General features: G+C 46.2%; 7 protein-coding genes and 1 pseudogene across 7 annotated transcripts; 2 read left to right on the top strand and 6 right to left on the bottom strand.

Annotated features, from left to right (window-relative positions):
• Positions 1 to 254: 254 nt before the first annotated feature.
• LOC131281808 (U6 snRNA-associated Sm-like protein LSm6) lies at positions 255 to 678 on the bottom strand. The gene is made up of 2 exons (XM_058311162.1): positions 538 to 678; positions 255 to 437 (listed from the first exon to the last, which is right to left on the bottom strand). The coding sequence occupies exons 1-2, from the start codon at positions 626 to 628 to the stop codon at positions 289 to 291; spliced, it is 240 nt and encodes a 79-aa protein (XP_058167145.1). The 5' UTR covers positions 629 to 678; the 3' UTR covers positions 255 to 288.
• Positions 679 to 1110: 432 nt separating this feature from the next.
• LOC131294163 (uncharacterized) lies at positions 1111 to 1607 on the bottom strand. The gene is made up of 2 exons (XM_058322208.1): positions 1578 to 1607; positions 1111 to 1494 (listed from the first exon to the last, which is right to left on the bottom strand). Exons 1-2 carry the CDS (start codon positions 1605 to 1607, stop codon positions 1111 to 1113), a joined length of 414 nt encoding a protein of 137 aa, XP_058178191.1.
• Positions 1608 to 2418: 811 nt separating this feature from the next.
• Positions 2419 to 3694, bottom strand: LOC131290623 (charged multivesicular body protein 4b). The gene is made up of 5 exons (XM_058319789.1): positions 3563 to 3694; positions 3246 to 3444; positions 2997 to 3174; positions 2655 to 2914; positions 2419 to 2598 (listed from the first exon to the last, which is right to left on the bottom strand). Exons 2-5 carry the CDS (start codon positions 3424 to 3426, stop codon positions 2543 to 2545), a joined length of 675 nt encoding a protein of 224 aa, XP_058175772.1. The 5' UTR covers positions 3427 to 3444; positions 3563 to 3694; the 3' UTR covers positions 2419 to 2542.
• A 658-nt stretch (positions 3695 to 4352) lies between these two features.
• Positions 4353 to 6553, bottom strand: LOC131286688 (proton-coupled folate transporter-like). Its single transcript, XM_058315681.1, has 5 exons — positions 6072 to 6553; positions 5561 to 6005; positions 5162 to 5487; positions 4610 to 5093; positions 4353 to 4530 (listed from the first exon to the last, which is right to left on the bottom strand). The coding sequence occupies exons 1-5, from the start codon at positions 6220 to 6222 to the stop codon at positions 4473 to 4475; spliced, it is 1464 nt and encodes a 487-aa protein (XP_058171664.1). The 5' UTR covers positions 6223 to 6553; the 3' UTR covers positions 4353 to 4472.
• Positions 6554 to 7105: 552 nt separating this feature from the next.
• On the bottom strand, positions 7106 to 9819 carry LOC131294162 (proton-coupled folate transporter-like; annotated as a pseudogene).
• Positions 9820 to 10641: 822 nt separating this feature from the next.
• Positions 10642 to 12401, top strand: LOC131294161 (proton-coupled folate transporter-like). Its single transcript, XM_058322207.1, has 3 exons — positions 10642 to 10846; positions 11001 to 12249; positions 12320 to 12401. Exons 1-3 carry the CDS (start codon positions 10642 to 10644, stop codon positions 12399 to 12401), a joined length of 1536 nt encoding a protein of 511 aa, XP_058178190.1.
• Positions 12402 to 12935: 534 nt separating this feature from the next.
• On the bottom strand, positions 12936 to 15708 carry LOC131293564 (DNA replication factor Cdt1). Its single transcript, XM_058321644.1, has 2 exons — positions 14730 to 15708; positions 12936 to 14656 (listed from the first exon to the last, which is right to left on the bottom strand). The coding sequence occupies exons 1-2, from the start codon at positions 15557 to 15559 to the stop codon at positions 13246 to 13248; spliced, it is 2241 nt and encodes a 746-aa protein (XP_058177627.1). The 5' UTR covers positions 15560 to 15708; the 3' UTR covers positions 12936 to 13245.
• A 685-nt stretch (positions 15709 to 16393) lies between these two features.
• LOC131282085 (SRSF protein kinase 3) lies at positions 16394 to 21608 on the top strand. Its single transcript, XM_058311479.1, has 2 exons — positions 16394 to 16526; positions 18415 to 21608. The coding sequence occupies exon 2, from the start codon at positions 18541 to 18543 to the stop codon at positions 20878 to 20880; it is 2340 nt and encodes a 779-aa protein (XP_058167462.1). The 5' UTR covers positions 16394 to 16526; positions 18415 to 18540; the 3' UTR covers positions 20881 to 21608.
• Positions 21609 to 21820: the final 212 nt, after the last annotated feature.

Here is a 21820-nt window from a genome sequence, read left to right as displayed (position 1 = left end):
GCTACCAATCTGTCACTACTTATTTTCTAACTAAATGGCAAATACTTTACACTCATCCGTCTTCTTTGATTCTCCACAAGTCTCGCATTAGTCCGCGATGGCTCGTCCATTATATCATCATTTCCTTCCCGATCGGCCCAATGGCAGCAACGTTCAAAGACTTTAATCAGAATAACCGTTAAGTTTGGAAATTGAATAAGAGTTTGTTGTAAGCGAATAAAATAGTTGGTTACCAAATAAACGATATTTTTTTTAAATAAATGTATTATTTTATTCAAACCCACTCAACTACACCCTTCTCTTTTGCGTAGAAATGTATAGTACATTGTTGCCCCGGATGAACGCATCGCCATATTTATTTTTCAGCTGACCATTCACATACTCCTCCGTTTGGTCCAACGCAATGTTCATGTAACCATCGAGACATGCCAGGACGCCTGGAAATTGGACGAGATGAAAATCAATGTTAATCGAATACAGAAGTGCAAGGAGAAGTTCTGCCGGACTTGTTTATGCCCGTCCAGTAACAATGCTTACCTCTGTAATCGACGCCGCTGTTTAGTTTCACCACAACCGGACGTCCGTGGATCTGATTAATGAATTGAGATAACGCTTCCTTGCGCGACATGGTCGAACACTAGGAAAGAGTAAACACAGTTTTTAAAAGAAGACTTTACCAGGATGCTACTAGATGTTCCTCGACTGTTGTACTGCACACAGGCATTCTATGGCTCGCAAGTTAGTACACGCAACAATGGTTCAAAATGTAATAACAAAGTGAATGTTACGCTTTAGGCATCATTATTTTCCAAAGAAACAAATCCATCTCAATTACCTTTGTTGGATGTTCGTGTTAAAAAAGAAGTTTTATTGAAGAACACACTTTTTCCTGAGACGCCGGAGGTAAACAAAACAAATCTGTTGACAGCTTTCTTCGTCTGAATCTAGTTTGAAAAATGAAATGTCAAACATCTATTTCCACAACGTATAAACGTAAAGCAACAATATCGGATGTAGCTAATTTTATTTGAAATTATTCTCAAGAAAACCCGAAAGATACGAGTTCAATACGATCAATAAATAAATTTATTTTTAACACCGAAAATGGAATCAGTATTTTCCAAAGTCTTTCCCAATAGCACCATAATACCGCAAGGCTTGAGGGGAGTATCCATTTCCGATCAGGGCGATCAGGTTTTCTCCTCGAAAGCCAAACTGCCGCTGGAAAGCACCGCGAAGCTGTTGCGCTCGGTTCGGATCGAACGGGATGTAGTAACGTTTTTCTTGCACCGGATGGCCAGCAAGTAGTGTGTGGAAGTAGGACACAACCGCCAGGGCCTTTTGCGCCACAGATGTTTCCTTCGGTTGTGAATGCTTTCCCTGATAGGGATATTTGAAATATTCAAACTTTTGGAGGTTTAAATTGTAGTCGTATGGATTGTAGAAACTGTGCACTTGTTGAACAGCTGCCAATAGACAAATGGTCCACACAGCCTAAAATGCAAACACAAAATTACACACTTTTATTTCAATAAACCAAACAATATGGCAATAGAAATGTTGGAGGATATCCTTACGGTTTTCATGGCGATCACTTTTCTAACCATTTTCTTTAACACTCCTCACACAATCGATCCTGGTAACTGAATAACCTGTCTTGTCAGCACTTGGGGATAAAAAGTCGCCAATAATGTAAACTTCGATACATAGTGTGGCAGGGATAGTACATTATAAAATCAAACTAATTGATATGCACAACGAGTACACAACTTGGTAAAGTCATGAACTACCCCACTTCGATTATGCGCTATTCAACATGTATTACGTGACGCTAATCGAAATCGAAAGTATTCCACCAACATGTTGATCCAAACGGAATTTGACCGAATTGTGTAATCAATTACGTACCGGAAGGTGCATTTTGTCTCAAGGTTAGCGGAACGAGCGTAGGGGATATTAAACAAGTACTTTACATTTGCCAGTTAAATTTATTAATGAATGTTTCATGGTACGAAACAGTTTGCAATACGAAAATGTATGAAATAATAACGTTAAAGAGATTACAAAATATAGTAGCACGAATAATGGAATAGGTTTGATTGTGAATTGTAACAGAGAATAATAATTTATGTACATACTGTTTAAGTGTATTTTATTAAGTTCATCACTTCCTGCTGCCGATCTTAACTCTGCAGTGAACTTATGTTTTACTTTTCTTTTATACATGAAAATTTACTAACCATTATTGTTTTACGTCGAACTGCCCAAATAGGAATAGCATTGTTATGCATTGAACATAGAAAAGCAAATCAGTTTTAGGTAAGAAACTTGCGTTGTGAACGGTATATTCGGTCATGATAACTTAACTTCTATGTAATTCCATACTACTGCAAAACAATTAAAAATGAATATTTTCACGTTCGACGGGAAAGGGAAAAAGTGGATTTTTGGACAAAACACAAACTGTACGGAAAGCCGATTCGACGTGTTCAGTGAAATAGCAGTATCGGTTATTCGCCTTATTTCCGTTCCTGCCTGGAGATTAGTTAGCCCATGACATCAACTCCTTCATGTCCGGATCGTCCTCGTCGGCAACGGCTGTAAAACACGATCCATTAATAAACAATAACAGCAATGCAGACACGTGAGTTTACCCTTCTTTTTCTCTTTCTCCTTGGCCTTTACTGGCAGTTCGGTTGATGGGACCTCCGGTAGTTCGTCGGTTTCCGGTTGAACTCCCAGCAGCTCCTTGTCGAGCTCTTCCTGTTCCAACTCTTCGAGCTCTTTCTCCAAATCTTCCTCGTCGATGTCCTGCCCGAAACCGACTGCAGTGGAGACAGCGTTCGAAATTTCGTTAGCAATGTCGTTCTGTTCGGCAATGTCGTCCATCAGATCGTGAACATCGTCGATATTCCTGAATAAAACCAAATGGTATGACAATACGAAGTATGCACAGAAAACCAAAAGCAAATAAAAAATAATCAGTATGTACTAACATGTCCTTATGGGTGACCTTAAGCGCATCAGCTGCATTTTTCATAGTTTTCAGCACCTCTGCATTGGTATTGGCGTTCTCCAGCGCCTCCCTTTGCATTTCGATAGTAGAAAGTGTGCCATCTATTTGCTGAAGTTGTTTTTCGTACCGCTTCTTCCGTTTCAGTGCTTGGATAGCCGCTACAAATCACACGCCATAGCATGAGTCACCCAATGACCACCAACCAACACATCAACACATCCGCACCTACCTCGTTTGTTTTTGGTACCATTCTTCCTGGCCGTGTCGAGCTCCAAGTCTATTTTCTTTTCTAGGAAGTCCTGCTTTTTCGTAAGCATATTCTCGATATCTCGTAGTTTCTGGATCGCTTCACTGGGGGTCGGGGCCGGTTCCCCCTTTTTACCAGAAAATATCTTACCGAAGAAACTCATCTTGCTCACAGGTGCAGCCTAAACGCGAAATAATAGAAACTCTATAAACAAATGCTGCCAGGCGCTCGGAAGGAGCAATTCACACTGCACCAGTGCCAGCAGCAAACGTACACGTTTTCTTTCGTTCTGTACTTACCTGCTGGCTGGATGAGAAAGTAGTGAAAATTTAAGATAAGGACAATTAAAACTAAGAAAATCCTGGCATCAACTCGGACACTTTTGTTTTTCTTATGAACAAACTGACAAGCTGCGTCATTTTCTTCGGATTGGGCCAAAGTCAATGGAAAAGAGGTCGCAGCATACCATGTAACGAGAGAAGAACTGTGGAAAAAATATGACCAGTTGGTTGAAATTTTGTTTACCTCTCACGAGCAGCCAGGAAAATGAGGTAAAACTGCAAATTTGGTATGTTTCATCATGAGGCGTTTAAAATATGTTCTGGAGGAAGGTTGCGTATAAGGCTGACCAACACATTTAATTTCGGCAATCACGGTGAGCAAAAGGATCCATATCCCATGACTTCACACAGAAGAGTAGTTTCTATCCGTGGGACCATGGGACACTGTGTTACCAATTCCTTCTTTCGCAAAGATTTGACGGAGATCTCTCAAAAGAGTGCTAGAAATTGTTGCAAATACTTTTTCAACCAACTGTCACAACAATGGCGGGCAAAAAATAGGTTTGACCTGACCTGTCTTTTGATTGATCTTGGGATTGGGCATGCAGTGTGCACTTGCTCGATTATGGCATGCATGACAGCACTTTGCTATAATTCGATGTAACTCAAAATTTTATGCGATCTATGAAAAATGTTGAACATTTATCAGAATTTTTTGATTTGTGTAAATCATAATGTTTTGTCTCACATCTTCTAATAAGGCGCATATATATATATATATAGGCCTGCTACGAACTACAACCATGAGTTATATGGTAAAATATACCGATTTATTTATCACATCCCAAATGAAAGATTCGTTTGTTAAATAGTTTATAAAAGCATTAATATATCCCCGATACGTAAACTACATGCGATCCAAACAGCATTAGTTGATTGAAGTATATGTAGTCGTTTGATACATACTTTGGAAAATTCTTACAAAGCTAAAATCAAAAGAAAAGAAATAGATTTTTAGAAACCCGTAACATTGTTAAGGTGCATTGGAATCCAGCGAATACTTACATCATCAGGCACATACAGGTGAAGTATACCGTTGCGGTTATCAGATTAAACGCCCCCGGGTACCACGCGAGAGTTTGTTTGTACACTACGGTGTACAAAGGTGCCGAGACCAGCGGTGTTATTGACTCGATCGAGGTGGTCAGGGAGAAAATTTTACCAATATCGCCAGCTGGTGCCGTGTTAGAAATGACCGCTCTGCTCATCGGCCCAGATATTCCTTTCATGAAGCAAATACACACAGCCAAATACAGGTGCCAAGGCTCGGATGCTATGCTATGTATGGCACTACTGACCGCGTAGAAGAAAAATCCGAGAGCAGCCAGCATGGTATCGGACGGTTTGAACACCTTGCGGATCGTATACAAACCCAGCGTATTGCCGAATATCATAAAAATTATGCTGGTTGCATCATAGTAAGAGTAATCCTTAACCGTCCATCCAAACCGTTCTCGTAGGAAGAGAAGAAAAACAGTTTGGGTCCCATCTGTAATTCGAAAAAGTGAGGGTTACGATAATGGTAATATTATGACCAAAAAACCCGTGCAGAATTACCCATAGCCAATATGTTTGCACCCAATGCTAGTATCACCATCCATATTATTAACCGATCGTAGTTTGGCCGACGTTTGAAGCATGTCTGCATAAGTTCCGACACCAGATCCAGCCGGAACAGCTCACGCAACTTGGAATTCGATTCACCGAGTTCGTTTGGCTGGATGCTTTCTTCAATATAGAAAATTATGTAAATTAATCCAAGTAGAACTGCACCTGCCGCCGACGCAAATACTGTGGCAGCATTTGTCCAGTGTAGAATAAAGCTGCTGCTCAAGGTTCCGGTTAATAGACCCGTAAATATTGCAGCCTCAACGATTGCCATCCTTAAAACATAAACAACGATCGTTATTATGAGTGTAACATTAGAAATTGTCCTTTGTGTATACAACAACTCACTTCATGGCACGATTCTGCTCGCTCGTAACGTCCGCTATGTAACAAAACACTCCGGTGATTAACGCACACGTTCCGCCGGACAGTGCAGTTGTGATCGAGGCCAAAACGTAATACCAAGGGCTGATGGAGTAGTACATTGATAGAAAACTGATGAACGCCACGATAGCGTAGGTGAAGAAAGCTCCCGTAAAACAGGCCACTATCACCGGCTTCCGGCCGTACCGATCCGACCAGGGCCCAATGAACATGCTACATAAGGCAGGCACGATCGATTCGACCAGCGACTTGGCCATCAGAATGTTGGCCGCATAAGGCTGTACCGCCTTTTCCAGCTGTTGCATTTCTTCCGTTTCATTCTCCGTGCCAAGCAGAGCGCACAATGATTTATTCTTTCCGAAGGCTACAGTGCACGACTGATACACGATCTGATTTGCAAAAACAAACGCTGGAAAAGAAAGATATTTTGATAAAACTATGCAGTTCCAGTCACTTATCTCTCTTTGAAGTTTACCGGATATGTTCCAAGCAAAGAAAATTAAAAGCACGGCTGGTTCAAGGATAAAATAACGGTACTTTCGTTCCAATGGTGGTGGCGTTGGTTCCGCCAGCGGATCGCCTGCTGGAGAAACACGATCGGATGCAATGCCGACATTTTCGTCCATTGTCGGTTGTGTTTTGCTGGTGATTTTCTTTCGGAATTGGTTTTAATGCTGATGATAAAACGCCTAAAACCGGTTTCTACAACATATCACTTTGCTAGAACGTATACTGAATACACTCTCGCAATCACGTCATAAGTTATATTAAACTTTGAACTTTCAACACTATCGCCAGTGGAACAAATGGAACAATCGTACCCTCCCAGGATGACTCAAACGTTGCGCACAAAGAACTCGTCAAATTAACATTCAATGTACCCACGAGACGCGTGAAAATTTTTACTGCGTTCTGAATTCAACACAACCCGTTTTCGCTGCAACCAATAGACAAGAAGTATACGCGACCGCGTTCATTTTTACACTGAGGGAAGATAATTCCTAATCTGAACAGGCCCACGGATTCTCGTTGGACAAGCCGTTGCAAGATCGCCAAGGTTGAATTGTTGCTGATGGCGAATAGATGATGCGCGAATGTGTTAGCACGACGTCCTTATCAAACCCTTTTGCACAATGCTCGGCAGCGGGGTAACGATGGGCGACCAAAACATAAACAAAACTAGAATGTAATGCAAACTGACAATAAGCAGCTGATTTCTCACGCAGTTTGGGATACACCGCAGTGCTACACTCGTTCTCGATTTTGTAAGCATAGCTTTAAGTCTGTTTATTATCATTTTTATCGAAATATGTTTTAACGAAATCGTTAGATTGAAGTAATTTTAACATCAAATAAGTAAAATTATTACAAAAAATCAGAACGAAAATAAATTAAATGTAACATGTGATTCAAGATAGAATCATAAAATATTTTTTAAAAAGATTGAACAAAATTACCGGAATAACCAAACGTTGATAACTTGTCGGTTGCAAACAGCAAAAATCAAAATTATAACAGCAATTCCGGTTGAGAGAATCGGTTAACCAGTTTGGATATGACGCTGAAATATTAAAAAAAAAATCATTTCAGTTTCAATTAATCTACGATGGAATGGAGAAAAAGAAACCTTGTAAAAAATACTTACAACATCAACACCAGTCCTAGTCCGTATATGCCTCCGGACACAAAGTTAAATATTTCCGGCGCGGTCTCAATGGTACTGCTGTAGATGTACGTAAAGAGCGGGGACGATACGAGGGGGACGACAGCAGTGAGTGAGAGGGCCATCGTGAAAAACTTAGCCATATCACCAGCAGGAAGTATCGTAGAGCATATGGTCATGAGAGCCGCCCCGTCCGTTCCCTTCAGAATTGTGACCGATATGGCTAGATACAGCATCCACCCACTACTGGCAAATCCAATGATCAGCGAATCAATTATGTAGCTGGCGATCGATAGCAGCGCCACGGTTGTGTCCGAGCAGTGTAGAACCTATAAATATATTTTTTTATGTTAATACAACCGCACGAACTCAAAAGGTGGTCATTTCTCACCTGTTTCAATATGGGTATCCCGATCACGTTTCCCAGGATAATGATAAACACGTCCGTGAATTGGAAGTAGGTAAATTGTTTTAAATCCCACGAAAACTTCATCCTCGTGTACATGTAGAATATACCCCCAGTACCTCCCGCCACCTCCGTCAGTGCCGTCAGCAGTACGATCGCCCACAAGATTTCCCTCACATATCCTGACCGACGCATGAAAAAGGTGCTCGATATTTCACGCACTCGCTCACAGGATAGCAGGTCGCGTACTTTTTCCCCGGTACTGGTGTTGCTGCTCAGAATGATGCTATCTTCTGTAAAGAAGACCACGTAGGCGATCGCCAGAGCGATCAGTGCAGTCGATATTAGGAAGGTGATAGCTACGTTGCACCACTCAAGGATGTAGCTACTGGACAGAAATCCTAGTAGGGCTCCAGCCATCATGGCCGCCTCCATGAAGCCCATGCGCGTGGTACGATTTTGCTCATTCGTTACATCCGACAGGTAGCTGAACGCCGCCGCAGTTATCACGGTCATACCCCCGAGAAGGGCAAAGGGAAGATAAGCGGCAGTATAGTACCACGGACTAACGGCGACCTGCATTGATAGGAAGGCTAGTAGCGTTAGCAGGAAAAAGGAACAAAGTACACCTGAAATAGATAGGAACAACCCATGTTTTTATATTTAAAAAAAGGTAAAAAGAAGGATAAAATAAAATCGCTCGCATCCAGTTGTTACTGGTTAACGCATGCCACGTTTTGCATGGAACTGATCCGCTCATACTCTAGTACTTACCGCCACTGGCAACCAGCATGGCCGGTTTTCTGCCGTATCGATCAGACCAGGCACCGAGTAACAGTGCTCCCAATACCGGAACCACCGATTTGATGATCACGATCACCATCGTCACATTGGCTGCTATTGGTTGCACCTTTGTTTCGATCGCAATACGCTCTGAGGAGTTTGAATTTGAGTTCAGTAACAGGCAGGCGGTAGTGTCGAAACCTTCTACGATGCAAGTCTGCAAGATGATATGATTTGCTAGGATGACCTCTGTAAAATCACCAGACAAGGACAATTCTTTTTCATCGATAAATCCACACACTTGCCACATTCCGAAGAAATCTCACCGGACACACTCATGGCGAAGCAGAAAAGAAGCAGTGCTGGTTCGAAACTAATGTACTGGGCCTGCTCGCGCCATCGAGCTGCATTTCGCAGTCGCTGCAGGTTCTGCTTGGCAAACAGATCCTCTTCGCCACTGGAGTACACACTATCGGAACGTCCTTCTTCCATGATGATCGCGGTACCACTGATCGCTTTCAAGTACCACGAATCATCTGTTCCTGCTCCGTGTGGTCTTCTTTCAGGAGAATACGTTATCAAAAACGTTCCCAACAGCAACGGACGAATGGTTTTGTCTGTTTTATTGATAATGCAACGGTGTTCTAGGTCGAGTGTAACAGGTTCATGATTACCTGGGGATTTTTTTTTTTTTTTTTTTTTTTGGTGATCCGACTTGACCCTTGTGTCCAAATTTTCGACATGTTGTGTTATGATTATTTTTTAATTTGTTTTATTCCTTTTTCTAATTTCAGGCCCACTTTTTTAAATTAATTGTTTATTGCAGAAACGATTAGATTGCGCAGCAGTGCCGATTTTGAGGTTTCGTGTCCACACGCCAATCATACCAAACTGTTTCACTTGGGTTGTGGTGGTAGGTAGGACTCCACGGTAGGGTAAGTTGTACCCTTCATAAGAATGAGATTCGAACTTGCAGCTAGAATAAGGATGCAGTATCAATGTGGTACGCGCACGTGCTCGCATCTTTGCAGAGCGAGAGGAAAGTGAAAATATTTACAGAGTAACAAGATGCAAAGGAGAATTACGCTACCGTTGGCCATAATAATGCAACGCCTTATTCCACGACACTGCCTCGAGATAAGGGATGAGGGCGATCGAGAAACAATGACGTGTAGCACGCCGATGCCCTCCCGCCGCCCCCCTCCCCCACCCAATACAACAGGGGACTTAATTTGTACCAGTTCCCACCAAACTACTTGGTGGCAACCCGATGGTACAACACAAAGAGATGATGCCCGTTGCAGCATTCCACCCCCCTTTAGTAATTGGGTATAATTGCATACACCAACCTGCCCTCCGTCCTATTGCCATCGTGAATCATACCGCGCTTACACCACACCACGCCGAACGGCCAGGTGTCTATCGATTGCTATCAATGGGATAGCGGTGTGTTTTCCTCACGTTTGGCGTATTGGTTTGTTCCGTCCATTTCGTCCGAAGGGCTAGCAGATTGAGACTCGGACACATTATGACTCGATGCCACAGAACGGATTGAGACGGCGACCTGATCGGGTCTAGAGTGTCTCGCTAGAGCCTAGTACCTACGCCACTAACCGTTCGCTATCAACAGACGGAGACAGCCATTGTGCTTCCGGCAACAATCTTCTACTCAACCGACGCTAGGATTATTTCACCAAACACGGAGGCACCCGGGTGATGTAGTTTGCGATAGCGATAAGAATCAGCAAGGTATGTTTTTAATTTGTTTTAGTTGTAAGCAGTTAATAAATCGTTGTTTTTATTTTTATTATAGAAACTATAGTAAACTATAGTTTACGCTAGCTCAGAACCAAAGGGTCGCCAAGAACCCTACTGTGGTACCGTGGTTATTCAGTGGTATCTAACGTGGACCATCTTCCGGTCATCAAAAACAACAGAATTAATCTGTTGTGTGATTCATCCTATTCATATTGTATAGGTGTCAGTGCGACGATTTCAAATTTGGCCCGTCACGCCATAGATAAGGACTGCTGTGCGATAAAAGGTGTTCATCATAGTCAACGTGAGAACTGGCGGGGAACGAAGGTTTATTTGCGTTGTGGATTTAGTTAAACAGCTTCTATCTGAAAAAGAGGTAGCGCAACAGTGAGCGAGAGGTGGATAGATTGTGTACGGATAGAGGATTAGGCCACGATGAATGCTGATACCCGAAGGTTCAGCTCGGAGCAAATCCACTGCAGTGATGAAGACACACCACTGCTGGCAGGTCCACGAGATTCTCCTATGGCGGCGACAACATCAGTATCACCAGGAACGCGCGTACCCGGTACCTCGTCCGATCAATATTGCACATTCGAGCCAATTCTTGTCTTGCTCTGCTTTGGCCTAAGCGTATCAGGTATGGTCTAGTTTATACTTTGCTAGAAGACGCTAGATAGCGTCTACGAGAGATGATCCCAAAAGAAAGGGTGAACATGTGACTTACCTAATTCGGCATGTTAAACTTTTTTTTTCTTCTACTTCTGTTACTCTCATTGTTTCCATCACAATAGGCGTTGTTCTGGCAGACCAAATCATCTATCAGTCATGCGTCGTTACGCTCGGGTACGATCGGACACTTTGTGCACAGCTCGGCACCAAGAGCAACTCCACCGAGGTCGCCAATCTGGAAACGATCGTGCAACCGTACGCAGCGAAGATCGGTATGGTAAACACTATCCTAACTTCCGTTCTACCCGCCATATGTGCACTCTTCATGGGCCCGTGGTCGGACAAGTTTGGCCGCAAACCGGCAATGATCGTGCCCTCTGTTGGCTTTATTACAACGTACGGCATGATCGGCATACTGTCCCTATTGGCGCGCCACTATCTCGTCGATCCTTGGTGCTACGTGGTGGCGCACATACCGGCCGCGGTCCTTGGCGGGAACACCGTCCTGATGGCGGCAATCTTCAGCTATCTCACCGACATTACCACCGAAAGCAACCGAACGGTGCGGATTGGTATTTTACAGGCATGCATTATGCTCGGCGCTTTCGTGGGACTACTTTCCAGCAGCTTCATCCTGGAGCTGACTAATGTCCCTACGATGTTTTTCCTGTCGGCCGGTGCAGTGGCGGCGAGCAGTGCTTTCCTGCATTGCTTATTGGAAGACAGTATCAAACCGGACGCCAGCATGGTGCACCGGCAGGTGCGCGACATCTTTCGCCTCAGCCACCTGGGTGATCTGGTGAAGATGTTCTTCAAGAAACGATCATCCTACGATCGCGGCATCGTATGGCTAACGATCACCATCGGCGTGGTGACGGTGCTGGGGGCTGGCGGGGGCACGGTCTTCTTCCTCTACACACGTCGCCGGTTTGGCTGGACCATACAGGACTTTACCATCTGGCAGGCCGTTGAGTTGCTTTCGGTTGTGGCGGGCAATGTAATCGGTATATCGGTGCTGAAAACGCTGCTCAAGCTTCCGGATGTGTGGCTTGCGTTACTCTCCGTGATTAACTATGCGCTCGATGCCCTCATCAAGGGACTCGCTCGGCAGGGCTGGGAACTGTTCCTCGCCACCGGCGTGACTCCATTGAAAGCAACGGAAGGTGCGGCCCTAATGGCCATCTGCTCCGCCATCATCCCATCGAACGAGATCGCCAAGTTCTACTCGATAGCGATGGCCATGACGAATACCGTGTCGTTGGCCTCGGCGCCACTGTTTACGTTCATCTACAATAGCACAGTAGAGACAGCGCCGCAGGTGTTCAACTTCGTTGCCTCGGGAATCTTTTCCGTCAACGTCATTTTCGTTGGGTAAGTAGTTAGGTCGCGCTGCGGCGGCGGGGTAGCAACAACTAATGCGCTATTCTTTTTTCTGAACCAGAATCATTGCGATACTGCTGCGCAAACGCACGAAGACTCGAACGGATCCACTGTGTACGCAAGATAGTGAAATCATAACGTGAGACGCGTGGCTTTCGTTAAGACGTGCCCATGTGTCGCCAATGTTCCTAGTCATCCAAGCAAGGGTTAGATACGTTGTATCAGAAGTAAATTAGACCTGTAATGGTTGATTACTTCAGCCTTATGGCATGGCGAACCATCATCCCAACATTCCACTGTTACCATCAACTGCTTGAAAAAAATGAACGATATACGATAAGTTTTTTTAACGTAATAAAAAACCACTTGATCTAACTTGATAAAAAACAAACTACCGACCTGACCTTTCTTTCAGTATCGTTTACTCTACAAGTCTCAAGAGGTCACTTACATTTATGAATCATTTATTTATTCATTTATTTAAACACATTGTCCTAAAAACACACAAAAATCAACTGGTGACCAGAAAACAGCCAAGAAAAATGATGATTAAATGAATCAATGGAAATCTTACATATAGAATGTGAGGTAATAGGAGTGGAGTTTTCCACTAATTTGTCGGAAGAGGAGTGTATAACATCATTCTGATGTACGAAAATAGTTGAAATGTAAAAAAATTGCTAAACCACGAAACAGATATTGATAATGAAGAAAACTAGGTCCGTAAAAAATAATCCGAATAAAACAATTGCTTCAAATACAGTCATTCCCACTCCGTTCGTGCCATGATCTTCGGCTATTAAGCTGCTAGTTTGTTGTAGGAGCAAACTCGCTCAGCGTTTGCGACTTGTTCTTTCCTGGGAAATGTTGCGAGTTTGCTCAAACAACGGTTCGACGGCGCAATACCCGAAGTTCATGGCAAGGAGTGGTAACGACTGTACGTACATCGGCAGCGAGTAAAAAACGTCTTCAATCCGTTAACATAATCTACTGCACCGCTTCGTTGGCTTTCTGCTCGAGAATGCTAATTACCTTGGCCAGGTCGACGTCTTTAGCTACTTTGGCGTACTTCACCTTCCGAACTTCCGGCAGCGTTAGCCAAGACGGCACGAGTTGGGCAATCATTCTGACGTGTTCCTCCAGCTCCTGCAGGGTCAATTTTCCTCTGTAACTATTTTCGATTTTCACCAACGGCGTCTCCAGCGGCAACACGTTCTTGCGCTCGGTAACAAACACGTTACGCAAATGACGAGCAATTTCCGGCAGACGACTGTACTTCATGGCTTCTTTGTCCTGCGACGGTCGCCTTGTCATTTGGTCTAGCGCTTTGGCTGCCTGTTTGGCGCGAATCCTTTCCAGCAGCGCTTTCGGGACATTTTTCAGTGCGTTCGCGAGCATCTCGTTGGCGGATTGATCGTCCCCACTGGATGCTGTGCCGACCGCTAGTTTGGTGGTTTCTGGCTTCTTATCTTCCGCACCATTGCCAATCGATTGTGTCGCCACACTTGTGGCCGCAGCTGACGCTTGACGTTTCCTTTCCTCCAGTCGCTCTAGCGCACGTTCCATGGTTGTGCTACAGTTGAAAAGGTTTCTCGCCGTCGAAAGCACATCCTTGGCGGAGGAAAATCGTTCCACGTTTGGTGCCTGCGGAAGCACCGCCTGTTCGATTTCAGGGCATTGCTCCAAGTTGAAATCGACGTGCCAACGTCGTACCTGTTCCCGGTTGATTTTTATTGGTGGGTTACAGCTCAACAGGAACACCTGATGGGCATCCTGGACTTTCTCTAGTAGCAGACGATGGAATCGTTGGTAGCGCTCCGTCATCACCTGCGGATCCATGGCATGGTTCTTTAGCGTTGCAAGGAAGTCGTCTTCAGCTTCTTTTGGTGTTTTTTGTGGTTTCTCTTTTACATTGGGCCGAATGACCAGCTGATAGGTTTCGTGTTTGGTAGCCGAACCGTAGTTCTTTGTCATTTCCTGGCTCAGCAGAAACGCCTCGGGGAAGAGGTGGTGGATTTGTGCGAGATGCGACTCAAAAAAGTTTTTCCTTGCCATCCGCTGCACGGCTGGCTTAAGCTTTTTAAAGGTAATTTGCTCCTTGCGGTTGTGGAACATTGCGCAGACAGTGTCGATGCATTTAAATAGCTCCAGCAGCGAACGATACTTGTAGGGCAACTGTAAGGAGGGTGTTCCTTCCACCGTCAAGGCCTGGAAGCGCTGATAGGCGGGCAATTTCTTCGGACTACCATCCGTAACGGGCGTGGCAGTTGAGGAACTCTTAATTGGGCTCATTAGGTTCGACAGCCGCTTGGGAGTAACATTATTGGACGGGGAAGCCGAACTGCTCTTGGTAGGTGTGCGTAGGATCGGCGTCGGAGACGTGTGCTGCTTCTTTGGGCTGGGGAGATGACAAACAAAAGATAATTAATAAAAGGAAGAAGGACAACTGAATGTTTGGGTTTAAATCCTACCTCACCAATACTTCCACGTCGAGGGTGGTAAATTTCTGGAGATTTTTAAGGGCCGTGCCCGGACTTGGCGGCGTGGTCGGTTCTTGCAGACATTCCTCCTCCAATCGCTTCAATGAGTCCTTTGTGCTCTGAATTTTGTTTAGTTTGGTTTTTAATTCCGTCAGACGCGGGTGATTAAGCAGCTTGGAACGAATTTCTTCCAAGGAAAGCGAATCTTTGTCCTTGCCCAGCTGTGGTGCTCTCGAGACGTTAGCTTTGCTCGGGCCTGCCTTTTCCACATTTTGTGCATTAGTACGAGGGGAAAATTCTGCTCTGGCTGGAGAGGCTGCCGCCGTCGAAGAAACTGGTACCGCCTCTTTTTGCGGTGTGCTGGCTTTTTTCGCTGGCACAATAGGACGCTTGACGGGACTTGGTGCATCATGGTGACGCTTCTGCGGTGACAAATTGCCCTTTTTGACGAACGAAACGAGTTTCGGCTGGACGGTGGACAGTAGGGCTTTGGTTTTCTCATCCAGCTCGACAGGACCGATGCGTTTAATGGCCCGCGATGCTCTGGTGATGCGACGCCCCAGCTCAGCCGGATCCGGTGAGCTGGCACCGTTGCTGCTTCCGTTGCCATCGACGTTCTTCAAAGTAAAGTTGGGTGTGTTAGCTAGTACGAAGCGAAGTCCTTCGTGATCCGAGTTCAGCGAACTGTTCGTCAAGTTTCCAATGGTTTCTACTGAAGGGCTATCCAATACCAGTACCTTTTGCCTACCAGCACCACCTAGGTTGTCTAATGCTGCTCGTTTTCGGGTGTTAAAGTACGACGCCACCGTTGGCTGCGACATCTTGCAGCTTTGAGGGTAAAATTAGATCAGAAATAAACACCACACGCGATGATAAGAACCGGAAATCTAATGAAAAACTTCCTGTCACTCGGTGAAAAAGCTAAGCGTCACCAAAAACCTCCGCTATCAATTGTAATGGTGTCTGCAAAGCGCGGACTGTCAGTTGAACTCGCGGTTTTCCCTCCAATTTTGAAACTGTCGAGGACGATGCACAGAATTGCATTCCTCAACATAGACTCGATGAAAAGCCGAAGCGAAGCAGTCGATGAAAAGAATAAATGTTTGTTTACGCTTTTCTGCCTTCGTTTATACAAATGGGTTCAGGAGCTACCGAATGCACTGTATCAACATTCGCCTTCAAGGCGAAGCAGTTTCGTACCGATATTCTATTCTGTGAGGTTTTCTCTTCGAGTTATGAGGCTTATTAATTAAATTGTAGCTCAGTGGACCGGCTGAATATCGAAAAATCTTTTATGTACTTCCTCGTAGCGTTGTTCCGTCCGAGCAAACTGGTAGTTTACGACATTTCGAGAGATTTCGAATGTCCCGTTATTTGTGTGATAACAAAGTAATTTAAATGAGTACAATAAGTTTGTTGGTTTTTACTGCATATATTAAACCATCTTTTAACGTATGTTCAGGCTCTTGTATTGATTTTAAGCCCAAAAAACCTGTCTTTCGTTGGATTTTCGTGTAGCATAAAACATCGCCTACTCAGCACGACGACGTTTCCGTCTGACAGCTTCCATAGTGTACAACTGTGCTGTATAAACGGATTAGGTCTTGAGAATTAAGCTGTCAGCCTTCTTCGGAAGTTCGTATTGATGTAAAACAGCATTAATTGTAGCGGCAACAAGGTAGACTGTGAGCGGTTAAAAATCGTGAAATATTCGCAAGCAGCACGCAGGAAGGTGCCGTCGAGGAAGAAGATTACGATAGTGCGAGTATTTGGCAACCCTCCGTCAAGGTACGAGTTTCAAAGAGTGTAAAAATAAACGGTTCCCTGGCAAAGAGATCTGCTCAATCAGGCGTCGCCGTTTCCCGTAGCAATGGTAGTTGATGGTTCGCTGCAACAAAGAGGCGATTAGAGGAAGAAGCTTCGATTGACTACAAGCAGTATCTATCAGATCTTCCAAAAGCGATCAAAAAGCTGGTAAAAAGGAAGCAAATAACATTTATTGTCCAGGACATACATCATCTGAGACTGTTGGGCGTTCGGAGAGTAGCAATTACAGGTGTGTTTGCTGGATTTCCACGGTTCCTGCCAATTTACACCAAGCGCGTGTGTGGTGCGTGTGACTAGATTGTGAACAAGCGCGTTGGCTCGCTTCCGCTCCGCAAATTGCTATACCACCTCCTCCAGAGGAAGTGTGATCGGGAAATTGCAATCCTCGACAAGTGTGGTGTTTCCCACACACTAGCGACCTTAATCGAACAAGTGGCTCGACACACGTTGGACAAGAAAAACGGCCGTGGGCCGAATTCTCGTGGGTAATTGATGTAAAAATCGATCATACTGTGGGCTGTGTTTAAAAATAAACATCAAGCTTGATAAGTGTTAAGTTAGTCGTGCGAACAAACAACGTCACTAGGATTCTGCGACATTTGATGAAAAGGCGATAGGATTCCATTCCTCGAGTACGTAAAAAACTGTGAATCAAGCAACCACTGGCAGCTGCTTCTTCTCGTGCTGCGCATTCAAGCTGAAAAAAAGATAAAAATTGCCTGAGCCGACCAGGTCGAGAAAGAGAGTGAGAGAGAAAGAGAAGAAGGAACGCAGTGCGCGCGAGTAAGAGTGTGAGAATCGGCTGTACGGCTTGAGAATTGTCAAAAATTTTCGCAACCGAAGGAGCAGAACGTTCCGGATGAATTCTGTACGAAAAGCAAAAGCGGAAGCAGCAGATACGGACCACGGCGACGGTGGTGAACGGCCGACGGCACCAGCAGCAGTTCCGCCACGGTGTGCGCCCTTCGTTCTTATCCGCAGCAATTGATTTAGGGGGTTTTCCTCCCCAGTAGGCCGCAATTGCTTAGTTGCACGGCATACCGCATAGCTTAGTAATCGCAGTAACCTTTTACCCAGTTTTTTAAGCCATTAAGATCGAACGCATTCCAAGAGGCTGTTACGCCGAGCAGAAGCTCTCAAGTCACAAAGGGTTTTCATTTTCATTACCTATTCCTTTTTTAGTTTGTCCGATTTTAGTTTCCCTCGTTCTTCCACCGCCGTTCGTCCATAGTGCTTATGTTGTGTTATTGCGGAATCGATGTGTCAAAAGACCAATCGTCCGTATCTTCTGTAATACGACTGTGTTCTGGTGTGAATTGAAACAAAACGCAGAAACACCCATCGTCATGCTACAACAACTGCGAAAGGTGGCGATAGTTGCATAAGCTGGGACCATCACGGCTTTGACACCAACAACAGGATCCAGGATCCTAGTTGGGATTATTGTTTGAAGCAGTGCGTAAAAAGTGTGTGTGTGTGTGGGGCGGATTGGGAGAAAAATCGCCATCAAATCGGTACAACTGCTTGGAGGAAAACGGCGGAAGGAAAAAGAAGGATCAGCATAGATAAAACAGAAGCAACAATAAACAACAAAGAACAGCAGTGCCAGCAACAACAGTGGACCAACGTTTTGCAGTGTGTGTGTGTGCGTGTGTTGTGTGGTGGTAAACCGACGTTTTTATCGCGAGTGCGCGCGGTAGTCTGACAGAGAAAAGGAAGAAACCGTTTATTTAGTGTTTCGGTCTCGTGTTTCACGTGCAACTCGCGCTTGCTTTGTGTTGGTCAGAAGGATTACCTTGTCCTTTGTGCGCTAGAATAAGCAGGAGCAATAATACGGTGTTTTTGACAGGTCCGAAACAGCAGCAACAGCAGCAATAGTAGCAGCAACAGCAGAAGCAGCAGCAGCAACAACAGAAAGCAGTAGAAGCAGGCGGTGCAGAAGTGTTTCCGGTAGAGAGGGCGAGCAGCAAAAGCAATGAACACAAAAGCCGATACGAACCGACACGTACTGACGATACAGGCGAAAAAGAAACGGCATAAGACGGCTAAGAAGAAGGCGAAGCAGCAAGCGGCGGCAGCAGTGGCGGCGGCGGCGCAGGCAGCCGCGCAGAACAGCGGCAACAGCATCGGAGGAGGTGGAGGTGGAGGTAGCAATCACCAGTCGGCTACAACGACGGCGGTCAGTGGCGGTGGTGCCTTCGTGAGCGCCGGTGCAGTCGGCGGCCGCGAGGACGACGAGCATGACGGCATGATGCTCGGAGCGAGTGCGCCGGACGGTGTTGGTGGTGTGTTGATGCAGCAGCAGCAGCAGCAGCAGCAGCAGCATCGTGCGTCAGACGTTCGGAAGGGTGCGGTCGGGGCGGCCAAACCGGTCCATTCGGTGGACCGCACGACGAGCTCATCGAACGAAACGATTGAGCAAGATCGGGACCGTGGCGATCGGGACCGGGACCGGGACCGCGACCGGGATCGCGATGACGACGACGCTGGCGACGACCGGGACGCTGATGGGTACACGAGCGAGGAGGAAGAGCAGGAGTGCCGTGATGACTACTGCCGTGGCGGTTATCATCCCGTGAAGTTGGGCGATTTGTTTCTGCAGCGCTACCACGTAATAAGGAAGCTCGGTTGGGGCCATTTCTCGACGGTGTGGCTCAGCTGGGACCTGGAGGAGAAGCGGTACGTGGCGCTGAAGATCGTCAAGTCGGCGCAGCACTTCAGCGACACGGCGAAGGACGAGATTCACATCCTCAAGTCGATCCTGAACGCGGACCCGACCGACCCGAAACGAAGCAAGGTGGTGCAGCTACTCAACGACTTTCGGATAACGGGCGTCAACGGTACGCACATCTGCATGGTGTTCGAGGTGCTCGGTCACAATCTACTGAAGCTGATCATGAAGTCGAACTACCGCGGGATTCCGCTTGCTAACGTCAAGTCCATCATCCGGCAGGTGCTTGAGGGGTTGGACTATCTGCATACCAAGTGTAAGATCATCCACACCGACATCAAGCCGGAGAACGTGCTGGTGTGCGTCAACGAAAGCTACGTTCGAAAGCTGGCCTGCGAAGCGACGGAGATGCACGCGATGGGCTGCAAGCTGCCGATTTCCCTCATCTCGGCCGCACCGCCTCAGTTCCAGGAGCAACCGGTCAGCACGAACATGAGCAAGGCGAGGAAAAAGAAGATGAAGAAGAAAGCGAAACTGCAGACGGAGCTGATCCGGCAGCAGATGGAGCACATCCAGCAGCTCGAGTTCGGCGCACTGGAGAACGGAACCACAGAAGCCACCAGCCCGGAGCAGCTAAAAATCGGGGGTGGCAGTGGTGATGGACTCACGAGAGACGGCAAGGGTCGAACAGAGAGTGTCACTACGGAAAAGTCGTCGACCGACTTGACAACGACGACGGGGAAACAAATGTCCGAAACGACGCGATTGTTACTGAATGGAACTGCAGGTGGTGGATCCGAAGGCCTTGGTGCCGGCGGTGGTGGATCATCGTCGTCGGGCGAGGAAGATCGGCCAACCTTGACGCCGAACGCATCGACCCTTTCCAGTCCATCGGTCAGCGAGGCGACTTCCTCGAACAACAACGAGGACCATGGCGGAGGAGAAGGAGAAGGTACGCAGGCGGGTGACATAAAGTGCAGCGGCGACGGTGCCGGTTCACCGGACGACTGCAAGTCCCCGGAGAAACCTTCCTCCTCCTGTGCCAACTCGGTCACGTCCGCCTCGAAGCTCGACATCAGCGAATCGGTGCGGAAGATTCTCTCCTCGGTGAAGGAATGCAAGGACCCGGCGTTCGAGGTGTGCGACATCGACGTGAAGATAGCGGACCTGGGCAACGCGTGCTGGGTGGACAAGCACTTTACCGAGGACATCCAGACGCGCCAATACCGCTCGCTGGAGGTCATCATCGGTGCCGGCTACGACACGTCCGCCGACATCTGGAGTACGGCGTGCATGGCGTTCGAGCTGGCCACCGGCGACTACCTGTTCGAGCCGTACTCGGGCAACGACTACTGCCGGGACGACGACCACATCGCGCACATCATCGAGCTGCTCGGACCAATCCCGAAACGGATCGCGTTGTCCGGCAAAAACTCGAGCCATGCGTTCAACTCCAAGGGCCTGCTGAAGAACATCACCGGCCTGAAGCCATGGGGCCTGGTCGACGTGCTGATTGAGAAGTACGAGTGGCCGGTGGCCGATGCTTATGAATTCAGCGACTTCCTCAAGCCGATGCTGGACTACGATCCGCGGACGCGTGCCACCGCCGCCGACTGTCTTCAGCACTCCTGGCTACGGCATTGATGTGAGGAGGAGGCCCTTGCTGGCGAATCATGTTGTGGGTTGTGATCGTGCCCGGCTGAACTCAAGTATGTTACAATGAAATAATAATGTGCGTGTGTGGGAAAGAGGAGTTGTGTGGCTGGAAGGCAACCTCTCCGGGAGTGTTTCTTGTTGATGATGGGCTCTGAGGAAGTGACGGTGCGATGCGTTTCGGTGAATTGTAGAAATATATGTTAAGCTGTAGCCTATGAAAGCTCTAGCCTTTTACGGAAAAGCAACGGAAGCGATGCAAACACTAATCAATTGAGGGGCAAATCACGTTGACTGAAGCCAAACGACGGAGCCTAAGCTGTGTGGAAATGTCGGTCGGAGTCGGTTTGTTGGTTTGGTAGCTGGAAAAGAAACCGATTGTTTTTTTCTGTTTTGTTTTGCGTTGAAGCACACACGAAGAAAGAACGCAAAAAGAATGCAAATGCCCGAGAGTGGATGTAATTTATAGTGTTCCCGGCGCATGAGGTGGAATTCACTGGTGCACACATGCTCAGTAGACGGAAACAGTGCACCTTGCGTAGGTCTTGAGGCAGGAGATTGGATATGTGCTCTCAAGTGTAGCTGGCAAACTGGAATTGGAAATGTGTACGCAATAGAGAAGCTGTAAACTAATAACTGTTAAATAGATCCTGAGGAATAATGAAGGTTTGTGTAGGAAATATATCCCCACACCAAACGATCAGCTTTACAAGATAGAACAATACATGGTAAGTGCATTCTTAGCTATTTTTTAAAACTATTATATTTTATTTCATCATAATTTTATTCACATAACTCCAATTTGGATAAACAAGGCAAAACTAATGATTTAAAAAATTTGAAAACCTTTTTTTCGATATGGCCAAAATTTAATCGGAATTTTGGAAAGGAAAACATCCCTAAAAAAAGTGGCCACATCACCCTTGTGTTT

The sequence above is a fragment of the Anopheles ziemanni genome, chromosome 2 (assembly GCF_943734765.1).
Source record: "Anopheles ziemanni chromosome 2, idAnoZiCoDA_A2_x.2, whole genome shotgun sequence".
Lineage (NCBI taxonomy): Eukaryota > Metazoa > Arthropoda > Insecta > Diptera > Culicidae > Anopheles > Anopheles ziemanni.
The sequence above is the reverse complement of the archived record's forward strand: the minus strand, read 5'-3'. Positions and strand labels throughout refer to the sequence as shown.